Consider the following 27,267-nt stretch of genomic DNA (forward strand, 5'->3'; position numbering starts at 1 on the left):
TAAATCATGTAATAAATAAAAGCATTATCTTATGGGTGAACTCATAAGCTGTTATTATAACCTCCCCAATTCGTTAATAACCTGAAAACTCATCTGATTTAATTGGTGACCCTATGTTGGTATCCTGACCTTTGGCCTGGGAACCACTAATGCAAGACCTGGCTTCAGTTGACATCATGCAGATACACCAAACCTTTCATCAACCAATTTATAATTATTTTTTATAATACTTGATTAAGTTTATAAATGATAAAGCTTCCCTTTGGTAAAAGCTGAAAACATCTTTAAAGTCACTCTAAACTCTGCATTTATAAGAAAAACAATGACATTTTTGAGCAAGTGCCTGTCGCTCATGTTGACACAAACACCATGCCACAAAGCTGCACAGTGTACTTCCTCCGGTTTAATAAAGGCAGAACATACAGAGTACAGAGGGACAGAGTCACAGGTTTACTGCTTCCACAGTGATATAAGGTTTTTTTTTCTTTGTTCTTCACCAGTGAAATGAAAGAAAGCACAACTCCACAATGAGATGATTATTATATGACCTGGCTTTTTTTTTTTTTTTTTTTAAAATACACATATATGGAGATGTGCAGTATTTCCCCACCACTTCCTCGAGGTGTGGGGTGGCGGTTCCTGCTTCAAAGAGTGCAGCAGAGCAAACAGGTGAAGACGTCACTGGACCCGGCAACAACGCTGTGCTCATTACTGTAAGTGCAAAGAAACCTGCTAATAGCAGTGAAGCTAGTCCTGACCAGAGCACTAGCAGCCGCTGATTACGTTACAGTTGCACCCACAGCAAGCACAGGACGGGCTTTGTCCTGCTGTTCCTGGCTCTGCAACACTAAGAAAACTCAAAGTTTTATCTGCACTGGACGTTGAAAGGAAAGAAAACAAAAAGATAAAAAGCAGAAATGAAAAATGACCGTCAGTCAAATGAAGGGAAACAGTGACACGCACACACTGGAGCAGAGTTTCTTCTGACATGCCCCAAACCAAAAGCAGATCTTCATGCAAGATGGATATCGTCCACACCTCAAAATTCGCTACAATTTTTTCCCTAAAATAATAATAATAATAATAATAAAAATCATATTCACATCATATAACTTCATGTGTGTTACGTGGTTGTCCATGCCATACCAGTGGGGCCCGCCCCACAGTTTGAGAACCACTGCACTATAGTCTCCAGAGATGTGAGCGTAATCTCAACCTCTGCTGTGGCCATGGGACAGTAAAACAATGAGGTGTGTTAAAAATAAAAATTCTAGCAGAAGTCTTTGCATCAAGTTAAAGAGGACCAAGAGCGCTGCGAGACAACCATCATCTGCGAGGTAGAACTTCATCTGACCCCAGCCTTGATGTCTGATGGTCTCATATTCCTCTTCCAAATTGGAGGGATCTGCATCACAGAGAGAAGAAATTATTTTTACGGATGCATTTCTCTGGATCAGTCCAGGGAAAGGTGTGCATAGTGTTACGCAGACTGGACTTTACAGGAACACATAACAAGGCACAGTGTCTGTGTATGCGTTTGCATTACTCGTGGGGGTACTGAAGTCTCTAGATGCCGTCCCAAAAATGATAAAAGTCGCCTCCATATCAGCCCACTGCCCAAGAACATGAAACCTGTTACCAGCCAGAAAGCGCGGGGGTCCTGTAGGAGAGACACACAGGCAGAGCAGTGCATAAATATCTGTTCATAAACATTAAGCACTAGTTACAACTATTAAAAGTATTGATCAGAAGTTGTCTCACATCTTCGAAAGCTGTTGTCAAATTCATTCCAAACGCCACACCTATTAGGCCAAATAAGGAAAGGGAGAAGGACCCCATGGTCAGCTGCAGATTCAGTCGCATCATCACGTTCCGGTGGCTGGAATAAAGCACACAGTGCTCTCAGTGGCTGCAAGAAATCATACAAAACAAGAGAACGCCTGATCTGGCAGAGAGGTGTGGGATGCCAGATCAGGCGCCCCCCTTCCGGCTCTCTTCTCTTTTGTCTTACTTCTCGCTATCACCTTTTCTATCCCTTTGAAGAAGTGAGGCTCTTTAAATATTAAAGAGGTAAGTATTACTTTTGTTTTGCAGTGAATTGATAGAAGAAAATAATTTAGAAAACTAAACAAAAGAAAGTAGAAATAACAGTGACACACTCCTGATCAACCCTCGCAGGGCCTCCTTGGATGAGGGTGTCTAGTGATAATGGCTGAAACACCCAATGAATCCAAGGTCCACCACTGATGATGGGTCCCAAGTTATATATTTCTGTAATTCAGACACACTGTTGAAATAGCACTTCAGTTTTGTCTCATTTTATTTATTTTGTAAAAATGTGTACTGAAACTTCTGTACTGTGGCAGAAAAGGTAGTTTTGCTGGTTTTCCTTATGAGAACAAAGTGGGTTGCATGTCGCCCTCGATATAAAATGAGTCTCACATTCCTAACCTAGACGATATCTGACATCTGGGGGGAAAAAAAAAAATGCTAATTAGTAACAAAACTGGGTATATATTAGAAAAAAAGAGAAAAAAAAAGGCATCCCACAGATGGTAAGTGTCTCTGAAATAACTTCTATTTTGAAATAATGGATGCCATCAGCTTATTATCAGCAGGCGTGTGTGTGTGTAACTGCACATGGCAGGAGTAACGAGCACGTTTGTGAAGGCGCCACTGTTTCTGAATCACATTTACAGTCCTGTGAAAGAAGAACATTCTGACAGGCGACTATCCAGTCGTGCGCCCAAAACTCTCCTTTCACATGATTGTACTTATTTTGGAGCAACATTTACTGCAATTCAGATAAAAATCTTTTAAATACGACCTTGCCTTCTTCAGGATGACAATACCAAACCGCAATCTGGACGTGTTAGAACATCCCCCTAGCTCACAAAATTCCACACGAGTACAAAGATGCATCAATTTTTAGTAAATTTAATTTTTCTTGTTAAATTGTAGATGGCAAAGCATTTTTTTTGGGGGGGGGACTGAATAAGATCAAATTCAATCTTCAAAAATAATGGCTTGTTAAGCCTCATTATCAGTGTTTTGAGTTTGTTGCTTCTCAAAAACATCAGTCTATAGTGTGCATGTATACATAATGTATAGCCAATTTGTACGTACCTGTCCAGATTGATAAAGATTACACTCTCAGAGTCGTCTATCAGACCCTTCAGCTCTCTGGCTCTGTTCCCAAGTTCCTCGGCCTGTGTGAAGTATTTCACGGTCAATATGACAACAATTGTACAACCTACACCTTACTGACAGCCCATCACAACTGCCACAGGTAACATGTAAAGTGTTTCAGTGCTTCGGATATTAAACTAAAATAGAGGCAAAGAAATAAGTAATCACCATAGCAGAAGCATAAATGGGTATAAATGCTTAGATGAAAATAAAAAAATAAAAACATACGAAGTGGTCGTGGCTTGATGAAATCTATGACAAATGTGTCCTATACAATGTGTGAGCATGCAGCCTTTACCAAGACTTTTGCATAATTGCAATATTTGTTGATCATGTTAAAACTCGGGAATTTAAAGTACAGCTACCTGCATATAATAATTCTCCAATAAAAGCTCCATCTCCTCAGCGTGGTCAATACCCAAACTGCTCTCTTCACTAAAAAGGCAGACAGACATGAGGTTATATACAAAATAGAAGCACACAAGTTGAAGAGAATGGATAGATGGATGAAAAATAGAAGTACAGCTGGGCCTGGCAGTTTGGGCAGAATTAATTTAATTTGAAAAAACAAAACAAAAACCCACATACACAGAAAAAGGTTAACCTGTAACGTATGATCTGCAGGTGAGTGAAAACAGACTGGAAACAGACTTTGATCCTTGGCAACTCAACAAATTCGTGTCTTTCTTTTTCAACATGCTTCACCACTGACTGGAGATTTCCAACTATTTTTAAGATACTGTGTTCAGCACCCATATACATGTGTCTGAGTGCATGTGTGACATACAAAACTCTTGGGTCTGTCCATTTTGTGAGACAGAACTCTTCAACCGTCTCATCCTCATCCAAGACCTTCAGCATGGAGTCCTTAAACATTTTTATGTCTGTCTCCAACTCTGATAAGCTGTAACAGGCGTGAGAGAAGGGAAAACTTACAAGACTGTAAATCTTTAGGCTGAAAACTTCCATTTACATATATGCCAGATGCCATTAATGACTTCTTCAAATACAATTACATGTCTTGAGTGATTCATTACCTCTTGCTATTCTGCAGAAGTACATGTAGTTTACTTCTATCAGCAGAAAGGATTTTAGGGTCTACGAGGGATTCCAGCGTATCCAATATGACTGGTTCAACTTCATTCAACCGGGCTTGCAGCGTGTTTACCTGTTGACACAGATAATACAAAACTTCAGGTGTGTGTCCTTGACTTTCATTCAGGCTTTATCTAGGTTAGACCACGCTTAATTACACAAGCACTCTGTCTGGTCTGATCGGTTTCACCTTGTGCTGCAGGATGGCTTCCAGTGCTCTGAACTCGAAGGGCAGAGTGTGCGTCTGTGACGCTAGCTGGGGGGCGAGCTCCAGAACTAACCAGCGCTCCAGTCCAAGACCACGAAAATCCAAGACCATAAGAGACTCCGGGGTCAAGATGGCTTTCAAGGCCTGAAAAGACAGCGAGTGGAGGTTATGGGCTAGAGCTTAAACAAACAGACGAGGACAAAATTATTACCCTCCCTATTAAATATAACAGAAATTTTCTGTTATATTTAATAGGGAGGGATTTTCAGTATAACATTTCCAAATACACCAATTGTCTTTTTACTAAGTATTAATTATTTCTAGCTCCACACAATAAATTATTTCAGAAAAAAAAAATATTAGTGTCAATATTATTAGTATTACACACAGAGGATGCTTCAGAGTGTGTGTGGAATTGGGAATTTCGTCAAGGTGGAAGGAATTAAGCAAAAACAGAAAGCCTCAAGCAGTCACCAGTAAACCTGGGTCTTCCAGCAAAACATACGTTCTCCTGGTGAAGAACAACCTCCAGAAGACTAAAGTGAACATTACTGACTGGCTTGTAAAAAGCTCCAACTTGAACGCTAACGAAAATCTGTGGGGTGAACTGAAGACAAGGGTCCATAGCAGAAGATCATTAAATCTGCAGGAGCTTAAGAGATTCTCTAAGGAAAAAATGGGCTGTGAGACTTACTCACAGGACACAACTGACTATTAGCATCAGTGAGACTAGTAATTTTAATCCTGGTTTATGTCAATAGTTTTATTTCTTTGTGCAAATTAAAATAATGTAAGCAACCAAAATGAAACTAGGACGTTTCCCGTGTTGCAATTTCCTTGCTTTGTTTAACAGCCCTTGGGAAATGCTGAAAAATAATAATAAAATTTCCACAGGGAGGGCAAAAAAGTCTGTCCTCATCCACATACTCTGATCCAAAGAGTGAATGTTTAAAATATGCTTTTTTGTTAAAGACTCCATGGCTGAATTTCCTTTAAAGGCTTTGGAGACATGACATGGCGCCCGGTTAACGTTTTACTGTTAACATGTCAGTGCTCTGTTTGACTCTGAACTGTAAATATTTGTGGTTAGAGATTTGAAACTTGAGCACCAATCAGGATCTAGTTGTGCCTCCCTGGTCCTGAGTGCCACTTAGATACCGCCAACATACAACTGTGAATGGTCAGCATGTCACAGCCTGCAGAGACCTCACGACGACATAACAGAGCTGAAAACTTTTAGTTCTTCAGGTAATGAAGCATTCTGTGTGTGTACATTTGTTTATGTAGCACATAACTACAAGCTTGTATTGCAGTAACTGCAGTCTCAGTCACTTACTGATCAGTCCTTGCTTATGTTTGCTTTACACTTTATTTCCTCTAATTTTAGACTGAAAAATATCTTCTGTGGTTTCTACCCTTGTACAGTCAGGACTAACGATGGCTGTGAAGCTGTCCCATCTCTTCTTGCTGCTGGTTATGCCGAGTTTCAGTTTGACCAGTGGACAAAAATGCTCCACATCTGACTCCAGCTGCAATCAGTGCATCCAATCCGGCCCTGAGTGCGCTTGGTGCACTGCCCCCAACTCTAACATTCACTGTCATACTGTGAAGGGGCTGCAGAGAGCTGGCTGTCATAAAGGTCATATATATAAACCTCAAAGCAGTGTGCAGGTCATCAGGAATGACAGCAGGTAAGCTGTTTTAAATACCTCTTTAGTCATTAAAGGACACCTGACAGTTTTTTAGTGTTCCATACAAAAAAAAAAGAAAAAAAGAAATTAACCTTCCAAAGTTTTCTTTTGTTTTTATTAATATGAAAGTTTCAGATTGGATTCAAATATATTTTGGAACAGAAAAGGGCCTTTGTTATGATGTTAAAAAAAAAATCTTACAATGTTATTTCTTGTGATTCTGAACTTCTGCAGAACAGACATAGCAGATGCCAAAACCATCTTCCTGCAGCCCCAGGAGCTCGCCATTCATTTGAGGCCAGGTGTGAGCCAGTCCTTTCCTCTGTCAATCTCTATGCCAAGTGATCATCCTACCACAGACCTGACTCTAGACACCAGCAACGTGCCAGCTGGTCTCAACATCACATTCAGTAGCATAACTACAGGAAACCCCTTACTCATGCAGGTCAGAAAAAGAAATCCTGTCCAACACAGTCTCTTGCAGAAAGAAAATGTTCCTTCTTGTTTGTCCCCCAAAATCAAATTATTCGAACAACAGTTCCTCTGGCGCTGCAGGTAACTGTGGAAGCAGCACAATGTCCCAGTAAGAGTGACATCTCAAACCAGAACAGCACTGGACCCTGGTCTGTCCAGATCACACCCAGAGGCTTTGCAAAGAGTGTGGCGTTGGAGGTAACTTTGCAGTGCAAGTCTGCAGCAACTTGCTACGAGAAACATTTGAGTCTGAAAACCTAAAGCAAGTCTTCATGAGACTGTTAGAAAATTGAGAGTTCAATAATTCAGCTAATTTTTCTTCAGTGTGATAATAACATTAAAAATCTATTTGCTTCACCAGGTCAGTGTAGTTGCACTGAAAACAGAGAGGAAAACAGTCCCACCTGCAGCAGCCACGGGGCGCTCGTGTGTGGGCGTTGTGTGTGCCATCAGCCTTATGTTGGAAACCTTTGTCAGACTGACATAACTTCCTTTGAGTCAGAAAATGAAGACTCCTGTCGCTCACGCCCTGGCGCCCCGGTGTGCAGCGGCCGGGGTGTGTGTGTGTCGGGCATGTGTCACTGCAACCAGCGGGAAAATCCAGAAAAGATACGCGGACAATTCTGTGAGTGCACAAACTTTGACTGTCCATACCACGAGAACAGGTAAAAACAAAAAGTTGCCACGAGTTTGTATATAAAATATACCGATATAAAGTTATCACACAGCTTCACAGTTAAAACACTACATTTTTAATCTGACAGAATATGCGGAGGCAATGGGATATGCGAGTGTGGAATGTGCCGCTGTTATGCGAACTGGACAGGTAGTGACTGCAGCTGCAGCACGGAAACTGCTTCCTGTGTGGCAAAAAACCAGCAGCTGTGCAACGGTAGGGGGAACTGCGTCTGTGGAAAGTGCCAGTGTTTGCCACAGTACCAAGGGCCGACCTGTGAGGACTGCCCTTTTTGTGTAGCACATTAGAGATGGGAGCAAAGATGAACACGTGAGACTGGATATTTATTTACTTCTTATACCGTACGATGTTTTGCAGACACTATCATTACTACAAGAAAATGAAGATATAGAAACACACCATCATCTGAACACTTTATAGACAAGAGAAGCAAGACTGCTTTAACACCGTATCCTCTATTTGTCTTCCACAAACTCTTCACAGAGCCAACATTGTGAAACTTTAACTTTAGTTAAAACTGTTTGCTAGACTTTCTGTATCACTGCTGGTTATGATGAATGAGCAGAGTGTGCATCTCCTCCTCTGAGTATAGTTCTTGAACTGACTGTGCCTTCTCATTCGTCATCAGGTGTGACAGAAAGTGTGGCTACCTCATCGTGACAACGGTGGAGATAAAATACGATGTGCTGAGAGAACAGAATTCATTCATTCTGTAAAATGATGAACCATGATGGTTCCAGAGGATGATAGATTGTAGGTTGGACTAACATATATATGATAACAGGATTTTTACTTTTCAAAAACATGATAAAGATCATCTTATTTTGATTGAAAGCAACATCTGAAAAATTAAACTCCAGTTTTTCGGCTCAGGTGCGGCTCATGCTACGCCTCCTGTGGTGTAAGAGGAGCGTGGCAGACAAAGGAAAAAGAAATAAAACATACCGCCATTCGTAAAATAATGCAGTTATTTCTAGCAGTGAGGCTGGTAGTGTGTTGGAAGCGTAGGTCTCTGGCTTGAAGACTTAACTCCTGGCAAAGCTCCGTCTTCTTTTTTTCTTGAAGAGAAAAACAAATAAGGAGGAGCAGAGGCACACATGTACATATAGTTGGGCCAATCTCTACACATGAAGTAGAGGTTGAAATACAACTGATTTTTACTCATGGATAACAGAAGTGAGTCACTGGTGGTAACACAACCCATTAGTGGCTGCTGCACAGGGGAAGTAACACAGAAACACAGCAGTGATGGACAAAAATGTGGTGCATGTCCAGTTCCACACATAATAAAAAGGATACGGAAGAGTACTTCAGGGACATGTTAAAAAAAAAAGAAAGAAGAAAAGATCCCTATGCTCTGTCACAATGCCAGAGATAAGAGAATCATCAGTCTCAGTGCCAACAACATGTAAACATTAATGAGGTTAATTTCCTCACACTTACCAAATGACGTCACATTTCCCTCTTGGTCAAACTTCATCTGTCAAAGAAAGAAAACATGAAGCTGATTGGTTACATCAAGCAACCACATCTTCACTGCATTTTTGCACAGCGTTGAAACACAATTGTGTGAAATGTAAATAATAACAATAAATTACTTGAGCATTCCAAATGCTATGCTTATTTGTTTTTTTTTAAATATCTATCCATCTCCACACACACGGCTGATCAAATGACAAGTTTGTTTGTTACTGTTGGGTTTTTTTGTTTTTTGTAACAAAACCTTATTTTTGATGCCAGCACCAAAATAATAAACAAATAAATAAATAAATAATGGTGTAAGCTGATGACAGGTCAGTAACCTCACAGGTGCTGAGTGTTTCTAAGGTAAAGATGGGGAGGATGTATGTTAAATTATAAACGTGTGAATGAAATCTACAGGTTTTGTAAACAAAATAATAAGATATTGTTTATTGCAGCAAGACAAAGTGACAAACCACATCCCAAAACCTTTCAAGTAGTATTAGCAACTATTAATTAATGACTGCTTAAATTAATTTCTCTCTTACCACTACAAATGCCGGAGCTACAGTGGAAGGAGGGGCGTCTGAGACTCTTCTGCAGATAAAGGACACTGTTCAAAGAAAAGACCAAGTTAAACCATGTTTGCAGGAAAGTATTTGACATGTAACGTTGAGCAGTACCTTGGACTACAGCAGAAAGACAATAGCTTGGTTCTCACCTGTATGTACAGAGCTTTGGGTCGGGATAATAAAGTTTAGAATTACAAACCTTAGCATACAATTCTTCATTATTCTAACTTAAAATGCAGTCAAGTGGAAAAGAAAAATTTAAAGGGACACTATGTATTCCTGTGAAAAACTCACTACATCCCATGATGGGCAGCAACAGTTGCTTCTCTAAGATCAGTGCTAATGTGTTTTCTTCTTGGCACTGTGTTAATATGCATCTAAATGCTCCAAACCAGCAAACTACCATAACGTCTGCTTTTATAGGGATGCTCACGCTTGCTGATGATTAGCTAATCAAATACATTTGATTAGCAGCAGCTGGCTGCTCATTACCCTCCTAACTCATATGAAAGCAGTAAAGGTGTAATTAGTCTCTTTTTTTACATGCTGTAATAGATAAAACCTTAGAATTGAAAGAGACTATTTTTACCATGACTGTAAAGACAACTATAGGTCACGTGGAATACTTGTATACTGTGGTCAGTATGAGCCAAATTAACTACATCATCTTACCAGGCCACACTACGCCTCTCTGCAGCAGGTTTCTCTCAGTTCTCACTGCAGCACACTGAGGTCTTCTGGTCTGACATGTGGATAAAGGCAGTGCTTGACTGACCAGTGAATTCAAGCAGACATCACTGTAGTTCCTGCTGAATGATCCCAGTCTTACATTTCCCTGTGGCACAGAGTGTCCCGTTGGACAGAACTCTGCAGCTCTGCTATAATAGCTGAGGGTTCTTGTCCCACCAAGTCGTGAGGAAAAAGGACCAAGAGAGTTTAAAAACCACTTTGGATGAAAGTTCGCACAGCCGGCCAGCAGCAACTTGTGCATTTTGATCTCCACACCAACGCAACACAAAGCCTTTACGCAGACCGCCATACTGGCGCTGGAGAGCTGATGTTCACCACAGGCAAGGGATTATACCAGGCACAGCAGCAGGGAAGGGAGGAGGATGAAATTAAGACACGCTTTAACTTCCATAAGCAAAGAAAGCTGCAAGCACCAAGTGTTTACAATCCTCTCATTAGTGGTGCCTCGGTGCCCTCCAGATGTTTGCCAAGCTATGTGTTAGACGAGACAGTCCTGACCCACAGGTACAACAAGAGTGAAAACTTCCGTTACATACGTTACAGTACACATAAGTATCTCTCACGCGCACATTGCCTCGCTTTCACCTGCTTTTATAACTTTCTTCAACTTTGTCTCGCGGCTGTTTGTTATGCTAACTATCTTAGCTGCTGCAGTATAACAAACATGCTTCACTCACAACAGCCGACAAGTTTTAACGTGACAGTAAACGCAGACACGAGTATCACAGACAGGTCACCTGCCGATGCCTGTAAAGTGTCCCGAGTCTACATGTGCGGCTGTGTTTCAACCTGAAAACACAGCTCCCCGGCTTAACGTGATGACAGGAGGACAGAAGAGCACGGGCTCTCTGGACCATAATGCACCGCGGCGGCAGCGCAGAGCGCCGAAGATCGTCCATGATTGAGGTGATCACTCCGACTGAGAACCTTTCCATCAAACACACCCGTGGCTGTAGAAAAAGGTCATTGAAACACACAAAGAGGATTAATAAATACTGAGGCCACGAGCGATCCTTTTGCATTACATATAAAAGCCAGTATCCGCCAGGGAGAGACAAGTATGGGAAGTAAATAAAGGAACTAAATGTATGGAAGCTTGTTTCTGGAGAAGAATTCAATAAAATACATAAAATAACAGGTCGACTTACTCTGTAAGTTTGTTTTGCGAAACAAACTATGGTACGTCAAAATGCTGAAATTAGTTAAATACTAATATATTGTATTTTTAATAAATTATTAAATTTAATAAATTCTAATTATAATAAACTAGTCAAAGGCTGCCACAAAACGATTTAAAGTTTATTTGTTGTTGTTTTTTTATTTGACCGTTGTCTTATTTGAAGTATCACATTAATACTTCTGTTTCATGTATTGCCAGCTGTAACAAAGGATTTCATGAACTTAGCTATACATTTAATTGTTTCCTAACTGTGGACTTCTCTGTTTTCATTTAAAGTGATCTTACCACTAACATGTTAATTAGCTAGGTGAAAAAGAGCTTTCGTATTTCCACCCTAATATTATTATTTCTGTTTCCTTTGGAGAAATTGTTTCCATGTAATCTCCCGGCATAAATGGCGCTTCGGTCCTCTAACGCAGTGAATAAAACTCTGCCTGTAAAAGCAGAAGAAAACATATTTTCTCGCTCTGCAGTGATTCTGCTTTTCGTGCATGTCTATAATAATGTTTTAATTAATTATTTTTCTCCTTGTGGGCTCAGTGGTAAAAGCGGTGTGGGCGCAGCCGCGGAGGTTTTTGTCAGCATCAGCATCTTCTGCTGGATGCGGATAACCGGAAGATGGTGAATCAGAGAGGAAGCGTGGGGATTGTATTGTTACAGTTACAATCCCGAACCAGACCGCGTCCATTTTAAAAAAAATAATTTCTTTAAATGTTCAGTATTTTGCGGGTGAAACTCTGAGTCGCTTGGCTGCCATGTTCCCGTCTTGTTACTCCAAACCTGCGGACAGCGGCAGTAAGAGGAGCTCCATCGCTAAGCTGCTGCTCGGGGTGTTTGTGGTTTACATGCTCCACACCGCCTGGCTGTTGTACGGTTTCCTAAACACCAAATCCTGCGATGGAGGCAGAGGAGAGCACTGCATCACCTCCTATCTGGCAGCCAGACCCAGACTACAGGTTAGAGCTTGTCTTATTCCTGATGGCAAATCTCTGAGATCCAGATCCATAGGTTTGAAAAAAAATCTGTCCATGTGCTGCTCAGCAAGAAGCCCTTATTGCTAAAGTGTACTGTCTACATGGTAGTTAGAGAAAAATATGATAAATTGTCATTTGGCATTTAGGTTTGTGTCGTTTTTGTGCACATCTACTTTAAAACTATGGCATTTTCATGCATTCTCTTCATGAAAATATTGATAGATCGTTTTGTTTGCAGGTGTTTACTTTGTGAAATCTGTAAAACAGACACACATTTGAAGCACAGTCAGGATTATCTCGTCGCTTTCATTTTGAAAGGAATCTCAAACTAAGATGGAAACCTTGTTTTAACATCTCATCTTCTCCTTCATTCAGATGAGTGTTTTTACCTGTCTCGTGCCAGACAACAGCCCCCTCGAGCTCGCTGTAAAAATAGACCCGTTCGACCCTCACTCGAGATTTGAGAGGTGGGTTTGACATGTTGATAGCTGCACAAGAGCAGACCAACAATCTGAAAAATTATTTGTTTATTTTTTAACATAATGGTAGCAGCATCGCAGTTATTGCAACATAAATCTTTAGTCATATAAATATATAGTCATCAAAAGACTTTACCGACCACTGATCACAGTGACAGTCACAGTATGCTGCAAGTACTCAGTAATGATTAGCATATTTGATTGTTTATGAAGGCCTAAAACACGCAGTTTTTATTTTTTATGCCTATCTCTCTCTCCACAGAAAGGTGCATGTCTCTCTGCCAGGAGAGACTCGGGCTAATGGCACCCTCTTTGCAGTTGTTTATGTGCACAAGGCTGGCGTTTCACCTTTGGAGGACAGCAGAGAGGTCCACTATGCAGTCCAACTCACCACCTACATCACCCCCTCACGCACCGACGTCCAGAAAGACAAGGAGAAGGTACATCATCACTCAGGACTGCTTCATATTTCACCCAGCATGTTGCCTTTACATATATTCGATATAATGGGGCCTTTTTATGGGGCCCAGCTGCCTTGCACAGTGCATTATTTATTTATTTTTTTGGTTCCACCCAGAAGCCGAGATCTGAGAACCCTGTATCCCACTGGAGACCCCACCTGTCACTCACTGTCATGTCAGAGGACTTCACCTTCACAAAGGCTGGGCTTCCCAGTGACGTGCGCCGCTACATGAGAGTGTAAGTCAGATGAAGCTTTGGAGGTCAAAGCCAGGTGAGCTGTCAGCGTACTGCTGACTTCTGCTGTTTTGCTGCTGCAGTGGCACCGAAAGGCTGAGAGGAACAGATACTTCTGACAGAAAATCAAACACACTGGTGTTTTGTTGCAGGTGCTGTGTTATTATTCAAAGGGCGCAATACATACTGAAAAACATCTAGAAGTCCGCTTTAGATACAGTGTCTGGTGCAGTAAAAGTATCATCACAAGGGTACATAAATAAATAGCCCTTTGTCACTGCTCGCTAGCCAAACAATTCTTTAGTCTTTAGTAGATATTAATTTATATTAATTAAAGAAAAATAATGAAAATGGGGAAAAAAGTTCTCTTATCTGTAAAAGATGATCCTCTAGATCTGGATCACAAGTTACAAACAGCCACTGGTAGACTCTGTAATCTCTCAGCAGGCTGGAATTTAAAGGCAAAGTAAACCTGTTAGACCTCTCAGCTGCTACCATTAAGGTGCCTCAGGGTAAGGTGTTTAAGTGTATGGATGTGTACTGTAAACGTGTTCACAAATTTCCCGGGGTGAAAACAAGGATCACTTTGAATTAAAGAACCTTCCTGCTTTTCTCTGCAGCTCTCAGGAAGGCAGACAGATGATGTACCTCCCTCTGCTGATGGTTAATGAGCTCAACTTCAGAGTCAGAGACCTCATGGTATAGGAAGCTTTTTCTAGTAAACTTTAACAGACACTTGCTTATTTTGATTATTACTATTTTTTTTTTGGCTGATTTAAAATGAACACATATCCGTTTATCCATTCACCGACAGGAGATCAGCAGCGGCACCGTTCAGCTCCCTCTCACTGTGTCCTATGAGGGAATCTCTCTGAGAGGATTCAGGTTTTGGGTCCACCTACAGGACATGGTTTATTCCCTGCAGCAATTCGGTGAACTATTTATATAACAGACATATGATTTAAGGCATTATAATGATTCATTAATCTTAATTATATCATATTAATTATATGTGGTAGCTTTTATTTGTACTCAAATACAACCCAAATAATACCTCAGCTCATCAAAATGAGCTCATCCGTTGCTTCTTTGTGTCTCCAGGCTTCACAGACGAAAACATCGATGAAATTAAAGAAGCTCTGGTGGGATCCAACCTCTACCTGTTAGTGCTGACTGCTTTCATCACAGCTTTGCAAGTAAGAGAGCATATTAACACGGACTTTGTGGAAGGAAATGTAATTTCTTTTCTAAATGCTTTATTTCCTTTTTTTCAACAGCTGATCTGTGAGTTTCTGGCTCTTAAAAATGACATCAGCTCATGGAGGAAAAAGAAGAGCATGGCGGGGATATCGAGGAAGACAGGTGACCATAATCATGTTAGGAAAAAAAAATATGCGTGGCATCGGTCAGCTCAGAAAATGTTAAATTCCTTTTTTCGTTTTCAGTTCTGTGGCGTAGTCTCGGTACTTTGCTGATTTTCCTCTATCTTCTGGAGGAGACCAGCCTGCTGGTGCTCCTTCCTGTCGGACTGGGAGCGTGTGTGGAGGTAGTTATTAGTATATCTGGTGTTGCTCAGACAAATTAGAGTCAAATAAAGATCAAAACAGAGAGTTATAAACCAGTAATCGCTTATCCCACCAGGTGTGGAAGGTGTTTACAGTATTTAAGATCCAGATACAGTGTAAAGGCAACAAGCTTCATGTGAGTATGGAGCACTTGCACATCTGTGTTCACAGCAGTGTGGAAGAATGCATCATACAAGTTGTGATCTCTAAGTGATCCGTCTTACTCTATAGGTTAATAAACTGGATGAAGAGGAGAGAAAGACAGTGGAGTACGACACACAGGTATCAGTCTGTTTGTTTTATGGCTCCTTTAATATTCTCCCTCGGGCTTTCTTTCATTTTTACATTTTCATCTTTGGCTTTTCCCTCGAGGCGTCCAGATACTTGTCCTACTTGGTGTATCCCCTGTGCATCAGTGGAGCCGTTTTCTCTCTGGCCTACTTACGCCAAAAGAGGTGAGCCAATCATCAAATTCATCTCGTCGCTACTTAATTTGTCATTATTAAAGCGGTGCCAGACTTCACATTTGTGCCAACCTCCTTTAAAAAGTCACCTTTTAAAGATTCTCGTCAGATCTGAATGTTTCTTACATTTTAGTCTTATCCATAGCTGCCTGACATCCACGTTGTCTATTTTTAAAACTCATCTTAAACGCATTCTTTCTCTTTGGCCTTTGACCCAACATTAGACATTGATCTTGTTCATTTTTTATTGTGTTATAGCTGTTTTTACCTTTCATAGTTTAGAGTGTATTTATCTATTTTTGTGTATAGGACTTTGTGTCTGATGTAGCTTTTTTAAAAAGAGCTTAATGAATAAAGTTGGTATGGATTGGTTATTATGTATACCCTGAAAAGCCTCTGATTATTTCATTGACAGTTACTATTCCTGGCTGATCAGCACTCTGGTGACTGGTGAGTTTTCTTGCATCCATTCTCAAAGATTATCTATAATAAGTACAGTACTTAATTCTTAATAATCTTTCTTTAAAACTAACCTTACTACTCCCTATGGGCTCATTTAAAAAACAAAAACAAAAAAAAAACAAGGCATCTTATTTCATTGTTATGCTGACGACTCACAGATTTGCCTACCACTGAAAAGTAAATCTGTGAGTCCTCTGAAGGGTTTACTAGATTGTTTAGAGGATGTTAAGGCATGGGTGGTTTTAAACTTTCTTAACTTAAATGAACAGAAAACAGAAGTCATTTTGTTTGGTCCCTGTGACCACTACGACTTGGGCCCTTTAGAAGTTTATTTAAAAAAAAATCTTTGCGAGGAACGCAATCTAACGTTTGGTAAACAGATCAATGCTGTAATCAGGACCAGTTTCTTTCATCTCCGGCTACTTGCAAAAGTGAAGCCACTCCTCTGTTTTAGAGACTTTGAGAGAGCTATCCATGTCTTTATTCAGGTGTCAGTCTGTCATCAGTTAACCGACTGCAGCTGGTCCAAATCACTGCAGCACAGTCACTAAGGCTACGTTCACACTGCAGGCGAAAGTGCATCAAATCCGACTTTTTTGACCCTATGCGACCCATATCCGCTCATGCTATGACAGTGTGAACGGCACAAATCCGATATTTTCAAATCCAACCTGGGTCACTTTCGTATGTGGTACTGAATCCGATACATATCCGATGTTTTAGAAAGCGACTGCTGTTTGAACGGTCATGTCGCATTATATCCGTCTTTTACGTCACTGACACAAGACAGACGCCAATTATCAGCGCCGGAGAAGACATCACGAACGCTTCCTGGCCTTCCAGTGTAGATGTCAGTGAAACTGTTGGGAAGACAAAGTTGGAGAAACATGAACATTTTATTTGTACTGTATAATCTGCAGATTCTGACAGAAATCTGCAACTATCCTTTGAAGCACCGCTCCTCTAAAACAGCAATAAGGATAATAATTAGGCCATATATAAATAACAAAATAACTTTATAACTTAAAGCAAAAATTGGGAAACGTAAAGTCCGAAACAAGCCTTTATATTAAGGGCCATCAGTCAAACAATATTGTTTGCTCTGGGTCTAAACAGAGCGCGTTGTGTGTGACGTCTTCTTTTGTGCATGCGGGCCGCTTTGAGCGTTCACACTAGAGCGCGTTTGCTGTCGCATTTTATTTGTAGTGTGAACAAGCAGACAAAAAAATCGGATTTGATCAAAAAAATCGGAATTGAGCATTAAGACCTGCAGTTGCAGGACTACATATCTCTCATACTAGCATCCTCACACTGGCTGCCAGTTAGTTTTGGAATTTATTTTATTATTTGTTTTTAAGGCGGTTAGCACCCTCATACCTTTCTCATCTTTTGAATTGGCACACTCCTGCAAGATCACTGAGGTCTGCTGATCAAATGATCCTAGCTGTCCATTAAAGCACAGAGGAGACCGGGCCTTTGCTGTGACTGCTCCTAAACTGCGGAACAAACTGCCGCTTCACATCAGGACCTCTCCAACATTAGACACTTTCAAAACCCATCTGAAAACCCACTTTTATTCCTTAGCTTTAAATCAGCTGAGTTTGCACCACTTTTATTTGTCATATCTCCTCATTTTATTCTCCGCTTCTTAAATTTTATCATCTCTTCCTATGTTTTTATCTCCTTTGATTATCTTACATTTACAGAACCTTGGTCAAGAGTTGTTTTAAATGTGCTATATAGATACATTTGACTTTGAGTTTTACTATTATTTACTTTTGTATTTATAATACCTGCCTCCTCGCCTCAGGAGTGTACGCCTTTGGCTTCCTGTCTATGGCCCCTCAGCTCTACATTAACCACAAGGTTTGTGTGGCAGCTAAACAGCAACACTTCAGAAATATTTTCTTTGGCTAAAATTTCTACGTTAAAAATGAAAACAAACCAAACCTCCTCCCCCTCCCTTGTTTGTTCACTTTCTACTGTGGGACAGCTGAAGTCTGTGAGTCACCTGCAGGGGACAGTGTTGATGTACAGGGTGAGTATTTCTTGAGCTCATTCACAAGCAGCATCAGCAGGTTTCCTTTGTGCTGCGTTTGGTGTTAAAGCGATTGAGTTCGGTCAGCTATCCTCTCTCGTCTCCAACAGGGAGTCAACACGCTGATTTCAGATCTGTGCTCCTGTGCCTCCTTTTTTTCCTCCTCTGGATCCTTCTCTTCCTCGCATCAACTTTCCTGCTTCAGAGATGAGCTTCTCTTCTTTCTCTACCTCTACCAGCGAAGGTACGATGACCCAAAAATAATACCACAGTCCCAAACACACATGGAGCAAAAACACTCACTGGCCTCTTTATTAGTTACACTTTGCTATTAAGTTGTTTTACCCTCTTTTTCCTTCAGAACTGTCTAAATTCTTTATGGCACAAATTCATTAAGTGCTGGGAACATTAATGTGATATTTCAGTCAATATTGATATGATAGCACCACAGATTTGCTGCAGATATGTCAGCTGCACATCCTTGATGTGAATCTCCCATTCCACCACAACCCAGTGGTGGAATATATTGAATATATTGTAGGTACTCCAGTACAGCTGCTTTGCTGATTATATGTCACAAATACAAATAATCAACACGACATTCAAATACTACAACAATATGCATACTTATATTCAAGATAATCCCAGTGACTTTAAGTTGTATTATTTTCAAGTACAAGCCATATTCTGACATTTTAGACACTCTTGAGCCTTTCTTCTTTTCTGTTTGTGTAAATCCATACTCACAAATCAATTTGTATTTCCAACATAACAGCAGTACTCTCTTGCTTTTGTCTCACTCATGTCTGCACCAGCCGTTTCGCCTCCAAACCCAGAAAACGAGAGCCCGTCCCTCACACCAAGAAAGTGAAGACTCAGTGAGGAGAGGACAAGCTCATCTTTTCAGAACTCAAAAGATCAGCTCAAAAAAAACAAAACAGAAGTGAACTAATGAGCCTTGGGGATGTAAAACAGAGACACAGGCAGGACACATGCCCACATGTGTGCCACAGCAGCTCCTGACCGATTCAGACTCTGCACTGCTGCATATTCGCGGCGCTGCTGCTGCTTTTTGCTTGGCATTGATGAAGCTTCCCCTTGACTGCTGCTTTGACTCGGCTCCTTCATCTATCAACATCTCTGCTGTACATTTTATGCTGGGTGACCTTTCACAAATGATTTCTGCAGCATCACATCAGCGCTTGTAACGTGGATTTATTTGCCGGATCCTTCTCTTTATACAAACACGAGGGAGCTGGAGTGTTTGGGTACGCTGCGAAGGATTAATCCTTCAACTCGGTGATTCAACAATTAGTCTTTCTGTCACTGAGCTTCACATGATTCACAGTTCAGAAGAATCCTTATGCATCTTGCAGGGACACATTGTCCCACATCAGCTCAATTTTAATCTCAAACAGGTTATTTTAGCCTTTTATCTCTCCTCATTAAAAGCCAACTTTCTGCAGAATGCAGTGCCTGTTAACCCCGCCTCATATGCCATCGGAGAAAGTCCCTGCCAGCTGGGCTGCTAGGAGGCACCAATTCTGGAAACATATTAATCAGACTACATAATGCAGCTTCAATCACAATATGGAAACAATGGGGTAAAATACAGAGAACTGGATCATTTAAACTGCTACACGGTGAGATGTGGACTTCTTTTTGCACATTTTTCCATAAACTAAACATTATTTTCCTTATCAACACACAATCTATCTTTATAACAACGATGAGAAGAATCGATCTGCAATGTTTGGCTATTTTTTATTTGAAGCATGATGCTGTGTTTTAGCCACACCCTGGATGCTGATTGGTCTGTGTTAGAGGTCAAGTCCAATACATCATAGGGCACTCTAAGTCACCTCCAGTGATGCTTCTTTTGTTCATCTTAAATGGCATGAGATAAAGTCTTCCTATTCACTATCAAGTTGTACATGCAGAGTTAGTTTTCCTGTCAGTTTACTGCAAACCGATTTGAAAAAGACTATCTTTGCCAAATTAGCACATAAAAAGAAATATAAAAGATAAAAGCATACAGCACATCTGCTTCATTAAAAGACGTCTATTCCTTCTCACACGGCACTGTCAGTCCATCTGAAGCTTTTTACTGTGCTCGCAGGCCCGCTGCATTAAACTCAGTGCTGATTTCTGACTGAACTGCTCGAACACAAACATTTACTTCAAAATTGCTGTTTTTTATGTTTTAGTAATGCACTCTGCCTGTTCATTGTTTTGTTTTGTTTCAAATAAACTGGAATTGTAAATGTAAATTGACTGATTAAGCCCTTTAATCACCACTATCAATGTTACACATACATGCAGTAAAATAGGACCCCTTTCGACCGTACTTACATTGCACAAACATGACGTTGGTAAGACAGGTCAGAGTGAGGAAGGATGGTAAGAAAAACAATGAAATACACACTATATGAGGGAAGAGGAGGGGAAAAAAGAACTCCACCCACACTGAGCTCCTAATGGGAGAGCAGTTTGAGAACAGGAAAAAAAACACTCAGCACAATGAACCACATGAATCTTCACACCTTACATTATGAAAAACAAAACACGGGACTGTATATCTGTGTCTGAGTACATGTTGAGTTGTCTTAAACTATAGTTCTCCAGCCCTTCTGAAGCTCTTCACTGCTTTTTTTACTCGCCTTCAGTCCAGTCCTTGTTCCTGACCATTTTCAAGCCACTCAACACACGATTATGAACACAGAAAGGTACCATCAGATTTTGATCCACTATGTAATACCATCTGGAAACCATCTGATTGGCAACATCTTCATTGTTCGTCATGATGATGATTCCAAACACACTGTTAATGCAGTAAAAACATACCTGATAGAAAAACCCACAGTGAAACACCCGAACTGCAACATCATTGAAGCAGCGTGGAATCATTTTGACAGAGAATAGAACAAAAGGCAGCCAACAGCCAAAGAAGAGCTCTGTAGGTCCTATATTATGTTTCATCGTTATACCTATTAAATGTAAAGAAATCATAGCAGTACTGCATATTTTTAGCTTTATTAAATAAAATCCACAGGAATACTAGTGTACTGTTTTTCCTTAGTGGTAAGAACTCATATGTTTATAGATTAAACTTTGAAAGAGCAGGATTTAGAAGAAAGCCAAAAAATTGTGGGTAATGTATTCTGAACGATGCACTGTTTCTAAAATTGTGGTTTCAATGTAACCACACCTTCACTCATTAACTTATTAGGAGCTTATATTTACATTAGGGTGTTTCAACCGTTTCTCCTTTTCTATAGTTTGATAGAGGTGATTGTTCGAGAGAAATGAGAGTTTCCTCTTGGTGAAGGAAAAAAAGCCAACAAATCCTCAGACTGTACTTAAATTATGCCTCAGCCAGCAGAGACAAAGTTTCACTGCCTGACGTTAAGTTGGTGTCTGTGATTAACAAGAGAAAGATAAAGAAGATAAACAGAGCAAGTATCTGTGAAACCAGCAAAAACACCAACCCTAACCCACATAGCAACAAACAGTAACTTTTATTAAATGCTTCCTGTTTCATGTAATGATGGTGTTAATGTGGGTGGAACAGTTTCACCACACACACACACACTTTTTGGCACGACAGCTTTAACTGCAGACTGCAAACATTCCGGTCGGGAACAGTTCAACACCAGTTAGGAAGATGCTGCTTGTGCTTGGGATCTTCTTCCTGCTCTTTTCTCCAGGTACGTAATAAACATCTGACTGCTTGAACTGTAGGTCAAAGGTCATGGGAAAAAAATTTTTTTTTCAAAGTCAGGGTGACAGTTCAGTAAATCTGAAAAATACATATACATATATACTGAAATTGCCAGAATGACAAATAACTTACGAGCGTGCAGTGATGAGTTTCAAGCCTTCTCCTTATGAAAAAAAAGTATCTCACGCTGTCGTTTCCAGACGTCTGTTTTTTCTCCGTCGACAATGTCACCTTTACCCAGAAATAAGAGAGGTTTGTAATCAGGTTGGCCGGCTGTGTTGCTGAAGGACATGTGGTAAATATCAGTGTTAGTCTCCGCTGATTTATCTTGATTAATAATTCACTAGTTTCAGACGTTTAACTCTAATGCCCTTCACCATTTCATTCCCACAGCAGGTTTATGGATTAACACCAGAACCGTACTCAACTGCCCTTCACAGTAACGCCTGATTGACAGAAACATTACTAGTCCTCAAACCAGTAGAAAAAGAAATCTGCCTTTCAATCAAGTTTCAGTTTTTGTTGTTCCTCACATCTGCAGCGCTGCCACTGAAGTGCTACGTGTGCAGCTCATCGGCAACCAATGAAGAATGCAACCAGAGTACCCAGGAGTGTAAAACACCTCTCAACACATGCATGACTGTCGTCGACACTTTCGGTAATTTATCTCACAACATCAACGTGCAATCAAGAAACCTGACAGAGGTTTAGTAGCACGTATAAATGAATCTAAACATTCTTCTAAAGTTCCTTTGTGCAGTAGGATTTTTATGAAGGGCACTTACTTATTAAACTCAGCTCTTGGTCAGTCTCAGTGTAGAAACTATAATCCCTGCTGTTTGTCTGTGTGCTGCTCAGATACAGCGACAGCCATAACAAAGCAGTGTGCCAGCCAGGCCACGTGCAGAGGAGCTGCCTCCACCGCCTCAGTCGACTCCAACGGAAACGGGAACGCCGTCAGCTGCTGCAGCAGCTATGACTTGTGTAACTTCAGCAAAGCCGACTCCATCAACAGAAACAACAAACTGCTGCTCCTGACTGTCGGTGTGGGATTTCTGCTGTCACGCTGAGCTCAGTGGGATGCGCAAACCGTACAAACTGCACCGCTACAGTCTCCGCACTACCTGCAATCTTATGCATCTTGTAAATACTGTTTATATTCGAGGCTGTTTAACAAAAAGCTTTTAAAATATCACTGTGTACTCCACATGCACAATTAGATATCGTAGTATTTATAATACTGACAGACAGGGCTAGTTGTTACACGTTAAAGGGTTCAAAAATTGACTTTAGCTTTTAATTCCACAAAAGGTAAAGGCAGTAAGCTTATATTAGCTTAATCTGACAGAAATCTGTGGATTTCTGGTTTTCCTGGATATTTGATCGTCAAAAATGTCTATTATGCTCAAGAAATGACGGCCCAGTTAAAAAAATGAATGAATATAGACATTAGTTGCTTAAAATGTTTATGATTTTCCTTAGTTTACTGTAGTTTCATTTTAATTGAGAGAGAGAGACAGAACAAGAAAATAAATATATTGATTTGCATGTCAGTGAGTGAAAGTATTTGATCCTAAAACATGACTTAGTACTTGATGGAGAAACCCATGTTGGCTGCACAGTGGTAAGATGTTTCTTGTAGTTGGTCACCAGGTTTGGACACATCTCAGGAGGGATTTTGGTCAGGCGGATGCCTGAGAGCTCATTTTGGTTTCATCTGACCAAAGCTTTTTCTCCCAGGGCTTCTCTGAATCATGTAGATGTTCACTGGTTGGTACATGCACCTTCCAGAGCAGGGATCTTTCAGGTGCTGTAAGATTTCAGCCATTTCCACCATCATATCTCCACTGAAACTTCAGCAGCCCATCCTTAACACTAAAATCCATGCTTGTGCAAGCAACAGCATTGTTGTACAACAGGTTATTATTGTTATATACAGTGCAATGTGTCCTTTCTTATTGTGAGAAAGTCTAATTCTCTTCTTTATGATTTTCTGAATGCTCTTTAAAAACATCTACGCCAACATTAACTTGAAATTATAAATATTAATCCTAAAAGGCACTTTAAATAAATCCCAATCAACTACAAAGTGGACAGACTTATTTCATTTCATAATTATTTTTATTCCATTGTTTTTTTTGTTTCCTCCTATTTGACAAGATGGCTTAATTAGCCCAGAAGACAAAATAAATACCAGTGTTTACTAGTACGAGTTCTGTACAATTCACCAGTGATACACACCAGTATAGCTTACAATATACCAACATGAGCAGATTTACGCAACAACAAGGAAATAAAATAGATTGTTTCGTTTGGGGTCTTTTTCTCCTCCGTTTTACATTTATTTTATCCCTATAACACCCAGATTGATCGATCTGATAGTTTCGTTGCTGGCTAAACATGGAAATCACATCTGGATAAAACGGGTTTAAAAAATAATAATAATAATAAAAAACAAACAAGAAACAAAAAAGGAAACAACTTAGGATGTGTTATTTTGGTGCTGTGCAAATATGCTCTTCTTTATACCAGTATATCATGCTATACCAGTACAGTCACCAGTATATTTCATATAGCAGTATGTGACACTCCACATGGGGTCAGTATTAACAAAGACAAATGTGATTTTCAGTTCAGTGTTTTGTGTCTGAGAAACAAGTTCCAGTCATGTGGCTCCACATTTCATGTGTTTGGTTCCATGGGGACTATTATTAAGTCGGGGAGGGGGGGAATTTTTAAAGTGTTACACCTGACAAGAGAATTGGAGTCATAAATGTGATATGAGGTTTGTTCAGGTCCCCGGGAAATATACTTTAAGTGTCACTAGTGGGTGATCGGACAGTTAATGTAATCTTATATTATGAACGTACGATTCATATTGGGACTATATGTGAGGAGACAAAAAAAGGAAAAGGAGACACGAACCTCACAAAATTAGCGACCACTCTGAGACGTGTCACTGTCTTCTTCCTCGTGAACCAATCGGAAGCATCCTGCCACTCACGCTGAACACATTTTTTCCAATTCTTTTTTTTTTTTTTTTTTTACATAGCAGTCAATTGCTGGGGTTGAAAGTTCAACATTTTTCAGTATAGAGGACGAAGATTCCTCAAAACAACACAAAAAACATGGAGCTGATCGATAAAAAGAGCAGACTGAACTGAGTGCGAGTAGGGGAGGTTTCTGTCTGCGGTGATTACCCGCACAGAGCTGGACTCTTCACATTTGGAGTCTTTAAAAGTGGCTCAGAGAGGAGCTGAGGAAGACTGTGGGAGTAGGGGAGCAGTAAGGGTGAAGGAAAGGAAAAGTGAGTGAAATAGAGAGAAGAGGGGAAGAGAGTGTTTTCTTTCCTCAGGCAGTAGAGTGTTACTAGACTGTCCTCGAGGCGTATTCTGCTTTTTTACGTTCCTGCCTCTGTTTCCTCCTCTGCAATTTGAGTCTATAAATAAAACATGGTGAGATGGAGGAAACAGAGAAAGAGAGATGGTAGGAGGCATGACGAGTCGGAGAAGACCAAACCGAGACTGTTGTTACTGTACCACCCCAGGCACCAAAAAAACAAAACATAACAAACATGTGATGTGTATGGCGATGTAGAGATATTTGATTGGAGAAAGGAGCTCCCATTCAGGAATCGGAACGTCAGCAAACGGGGGCGGCCGACGTCTAAGATCCCACAGTGAAGTTTCATGCAGATATGTTGCAGATCGGGTTGCAATCCGCCCGATCTCACCAGCTTTCATGATAGCGTTTCTGTCGGAAGTTTTGAATCCATTTAAAACTCTAACCTGCAGAATCTGGCTCATCCCAAATCCAGATTTACAGCTTAAAAAAAAAAAAAAAAAAAAAAAAAAAAAAAAAATCACGAGTAGATTTCTTTCTTCCTCCTCTCGTCACTGTATTCCACTCTGAAGAGAGCGAAGCTGCCAAGTCCCTGATTCAGGAAGTGTTTCTGCGCTGTTCTCGTATACAGAAAGTCACAGTGGTGGAGATTTTAATCCCAGTTGAACTAATTACCTCGGCTATAGCGGGATTAAAAAATTCTAACGATTCATCGCGGACCATTATCAGATTATCAGAGCCACTGCTCTCGCCGTTGATTTGTAAAGCAGCCACCTCTGTCAACACATCAGGACTGACGTCTGGAACCCAGGAGTCTTTAGAAGTCACGATGATGCCACCCTCTCCTGTTGGTCAGCTCGGACGACATGGGGCTAGTGTGGGCGGGACTGGGCCATCATCTTGAGCCGGGATTGGTCGATAACATCCAGCAAGTTCTTGGCATCAACAGCAAGAGCATGAGCCGCCGTCAACATCTGCTTCTTGTAGTCCTGCTGGAGGCTTGGAGCATCAATACAGAATATATGCAAGATCAGAGTTTTAATAGTTAGTGCAGTATTAATGATCATATGTGCAGACGTGACAGCATCAAGAACGTGAGCATGACACACACTCTCACTGGCCACTTTATCAGGCACATCTGTTCAACCTACTTGTTAGTGCAAATATCTAATCATCCAATCACATGACAGAAACTCAGTGCACTTAGGCTCATTAGTACCAACTAGAGATGGCACGATACCACTTTTTATGTCCGATACCGATACCGATATCATAAATTTGGATATCTGCCGATACCGATATGAATCCGATATAATGTTTTTTAATCAACAAAACTGTTTTTTAAATATCTTGCTGCATTTTGTATAAGTTCATACTCAAGTTTAAAACAACAACTACACTAAAACTATTCTGTTATACCTGTATGCAAAAAAAATATTTCATAGTTCAGCAATACTGATCAATCTAATAAACTTGAACCTACACCATCCTCCCTATTCTGGTATTTTAAAGAGTACTTAGCATAAATATTAAGCAACCTAACTAATAGGGTTCCAACTCCCAGCAACAACAAAAATAAATAAATAAAAAATAGGGAACCACCCCTCACGCTCCACCTCATGATGCTTAATCGACGTAATCAACCTTAATTTGATGCAGTGTGGAAAAAAAATGCACAGAAATCAATTCTTTTTCAAGAAATATTAAATAGATTCAACATCTTTCTTCAACAAAATTGCAGACTGCACAGATGGTACCTTCCCAGAGGAAAAAGTACTATAGCTTACTAGGGTATATTAGACTTAACAGTTACCATATGCAGTAATGGACTTCTATACATTTTACATCAGATTAAAACTTTGGGTGTAAGATTCAGATAAATATTAAATAATTAAAAGCGAGACATTTTAAATGAGAATAAGAAAGAAAAGTATGTCTTTGTGCCCCCTTTTCCCTGTTAATGCCCTATCGGCCCCCCTGGCTAAACTTTGCTAGATCCGCCCCTGCACAGTTACCAGCGTCAGCTACGTAGAAAAAGATCCTGGTGTAGAAAGTAATATTAAATAAATTCTAACAACAGCTGATCAAGCTTAAACGTGCTGCTGTTGTTCAGCCGCTGGTTTCCTCTTTCTGGTGCAAAGTGGGCCAAAAACAAACAAGAGACACGGACTTGCGACAGAAAAGCCGATCAGCAGTTTCATGATTGAAG

The 27,267-nt window shown here is 40.4% G+C and overlaps 4 protein-coding genes across 12 annotated transcripts in view; 2 read left to right on the forward strand and 2 right to left on the reverse strand.

Moving 5' to 3' along the window:
- Nucleotides 1-546: 546 nt before the first annotated feature.
- mrs2 (magnesium transporter MRS2) lies at nt 547-11,011 on the reverse strand. Its single transcript, XM_080895316.1, has 12 exons — nt 10,060-11,011; nt 9,364-9,428; nt 8,798-8,834; nt 8,300-8,412; nt 4,475-4,636; nt 4,227-4,357; nt 3,977-4,093; nt 3,555-3,624; nt 3,127-3,209; nt 1,762-1,879; nt 1,547-1,660; nt 547-1,405 (listed from the first exon to the last, which is right to left on the reverse strand). The coding sequence occupies exons 1-12, from the start codon at nt 10,424-10,426 to the stop codon at nt 1,346-1,348; spliced, it is 1,437 nt and encodes a 478-aa protein (XP_080751442.1). The 5' UTR covers nt 10,427-11,011; the 3' UTR covers nt 547-1,345.
- Nucleotides 11,012-11,907: 896 nt separating this feature from the next.
- On the forward strand, nt 11,908-18,911 carry LOC308404974 (lipid scramblase CLPTM1L-like). Of its 3 annotated transcripts, none has more exons than XM_080895314.1 (17): nt 11,908-12,273; nt 12,667-12,758; nt 13,033-13,210; nt 13,351-13,469; nt 14,087-14,165; nt 14,281-14,398; nt 14,568-14,662; nt 14,744-14,828; nt 14,912-15,012; nt 15,108-15,167; nt 15,263-15,313; nt 15,404-15,486; nt 15,911-15,945; nt 17,768-17,823; nt 17,951-17,995; nt 18,106-18,239; nt 18,811-18,911. In XM_080895314.1, the coding sequence occupies exons 1-17, from the start codon at nt 12,073-12,075 to the stop codon at nt 18,875-18,877; spliced, it is 1,599 nt and encodes a 532-aa protein (XP_080751440.1). In that variant the 5' UTR covers nt 11,908-12,072; the 3' UTR covers nt 18,878-18,911. The 3 variants fall into 3 exon arrangements, with proteins under 3 accessions (XP_080751440.1, XP_080751439.1, XP_080751441.1); XM_080895313.1 differs by having other exon boundaries at nt 11,910-12,273; nt 13,348-13,469; XM_080895315.1 differs by lacking the exon at nt 12,667-12,758 and having other exon boundaries at nt 12,082-12,273; nt 13,348-13,469.
- A 1,447-nt stretch (nt 18,912-20,358) lies between these two features.
- LOC308405520 (uncharacterized protein) lies at nt 20,359-24,189 on the forward strand (the record flags this gene model as incomplete). Its single annotated transcript, XM_080896192.1, has 3 exons — nt 20,359-20,395; nt 22,174-22,374; nt 22,575-24,189. The coding sequence occupies 3 exons, from the start codon at nt 20,359-20,361 to the stop codon at nt 22,784-22,786; spliced, it is 450 nt and encodes a 149-aa protein (XP_080752318.1). The 3' UTR covers nt 22,787-24,189.
- Nucleotides 23,831-27,267, reverse strand: part of LOC308404976 (focal adhesion kinase 1-like) — a 64,851-nt gene continuing 61,414 nt past the window's right edge. For 4 of the 7 annotated variants that reach the window (XM_080895320.1, XM_080895319.1, XM_080895321.1 and 1 more), the window contains one exon: nt 23,832-26,057. In XM_080895320.1, the coding sequence (XP_080751446.1) occupies nt 25,931-26,057 (127 nt within the window). In that variant the 3' untranslated portion in view covers nt 23,832-25,930. Of the gene's footprint in view, nt 26,058-27,267 lie in introns of all 7 variants that reach the window. The other 3 variants (XM_080895317.1, XM_080895322.1, XM_080895323.1) reach the window with 3 other exon arrangements.

Source organism: Rhamphochromis sp. 'chilingali' (assembly GCF_963969265.1).
Source record: "Rhamphochromis sp. 'chilingali' genome assembly, chromosome: 11".
Classification (NCBI taxonomy): Eukaryota; Metazoa; Chordata; class Actinopteri; order Cichliformes; family Cichlidae; genus Rhamphochromis; species Rhamphochromis sp. 'chilingali'.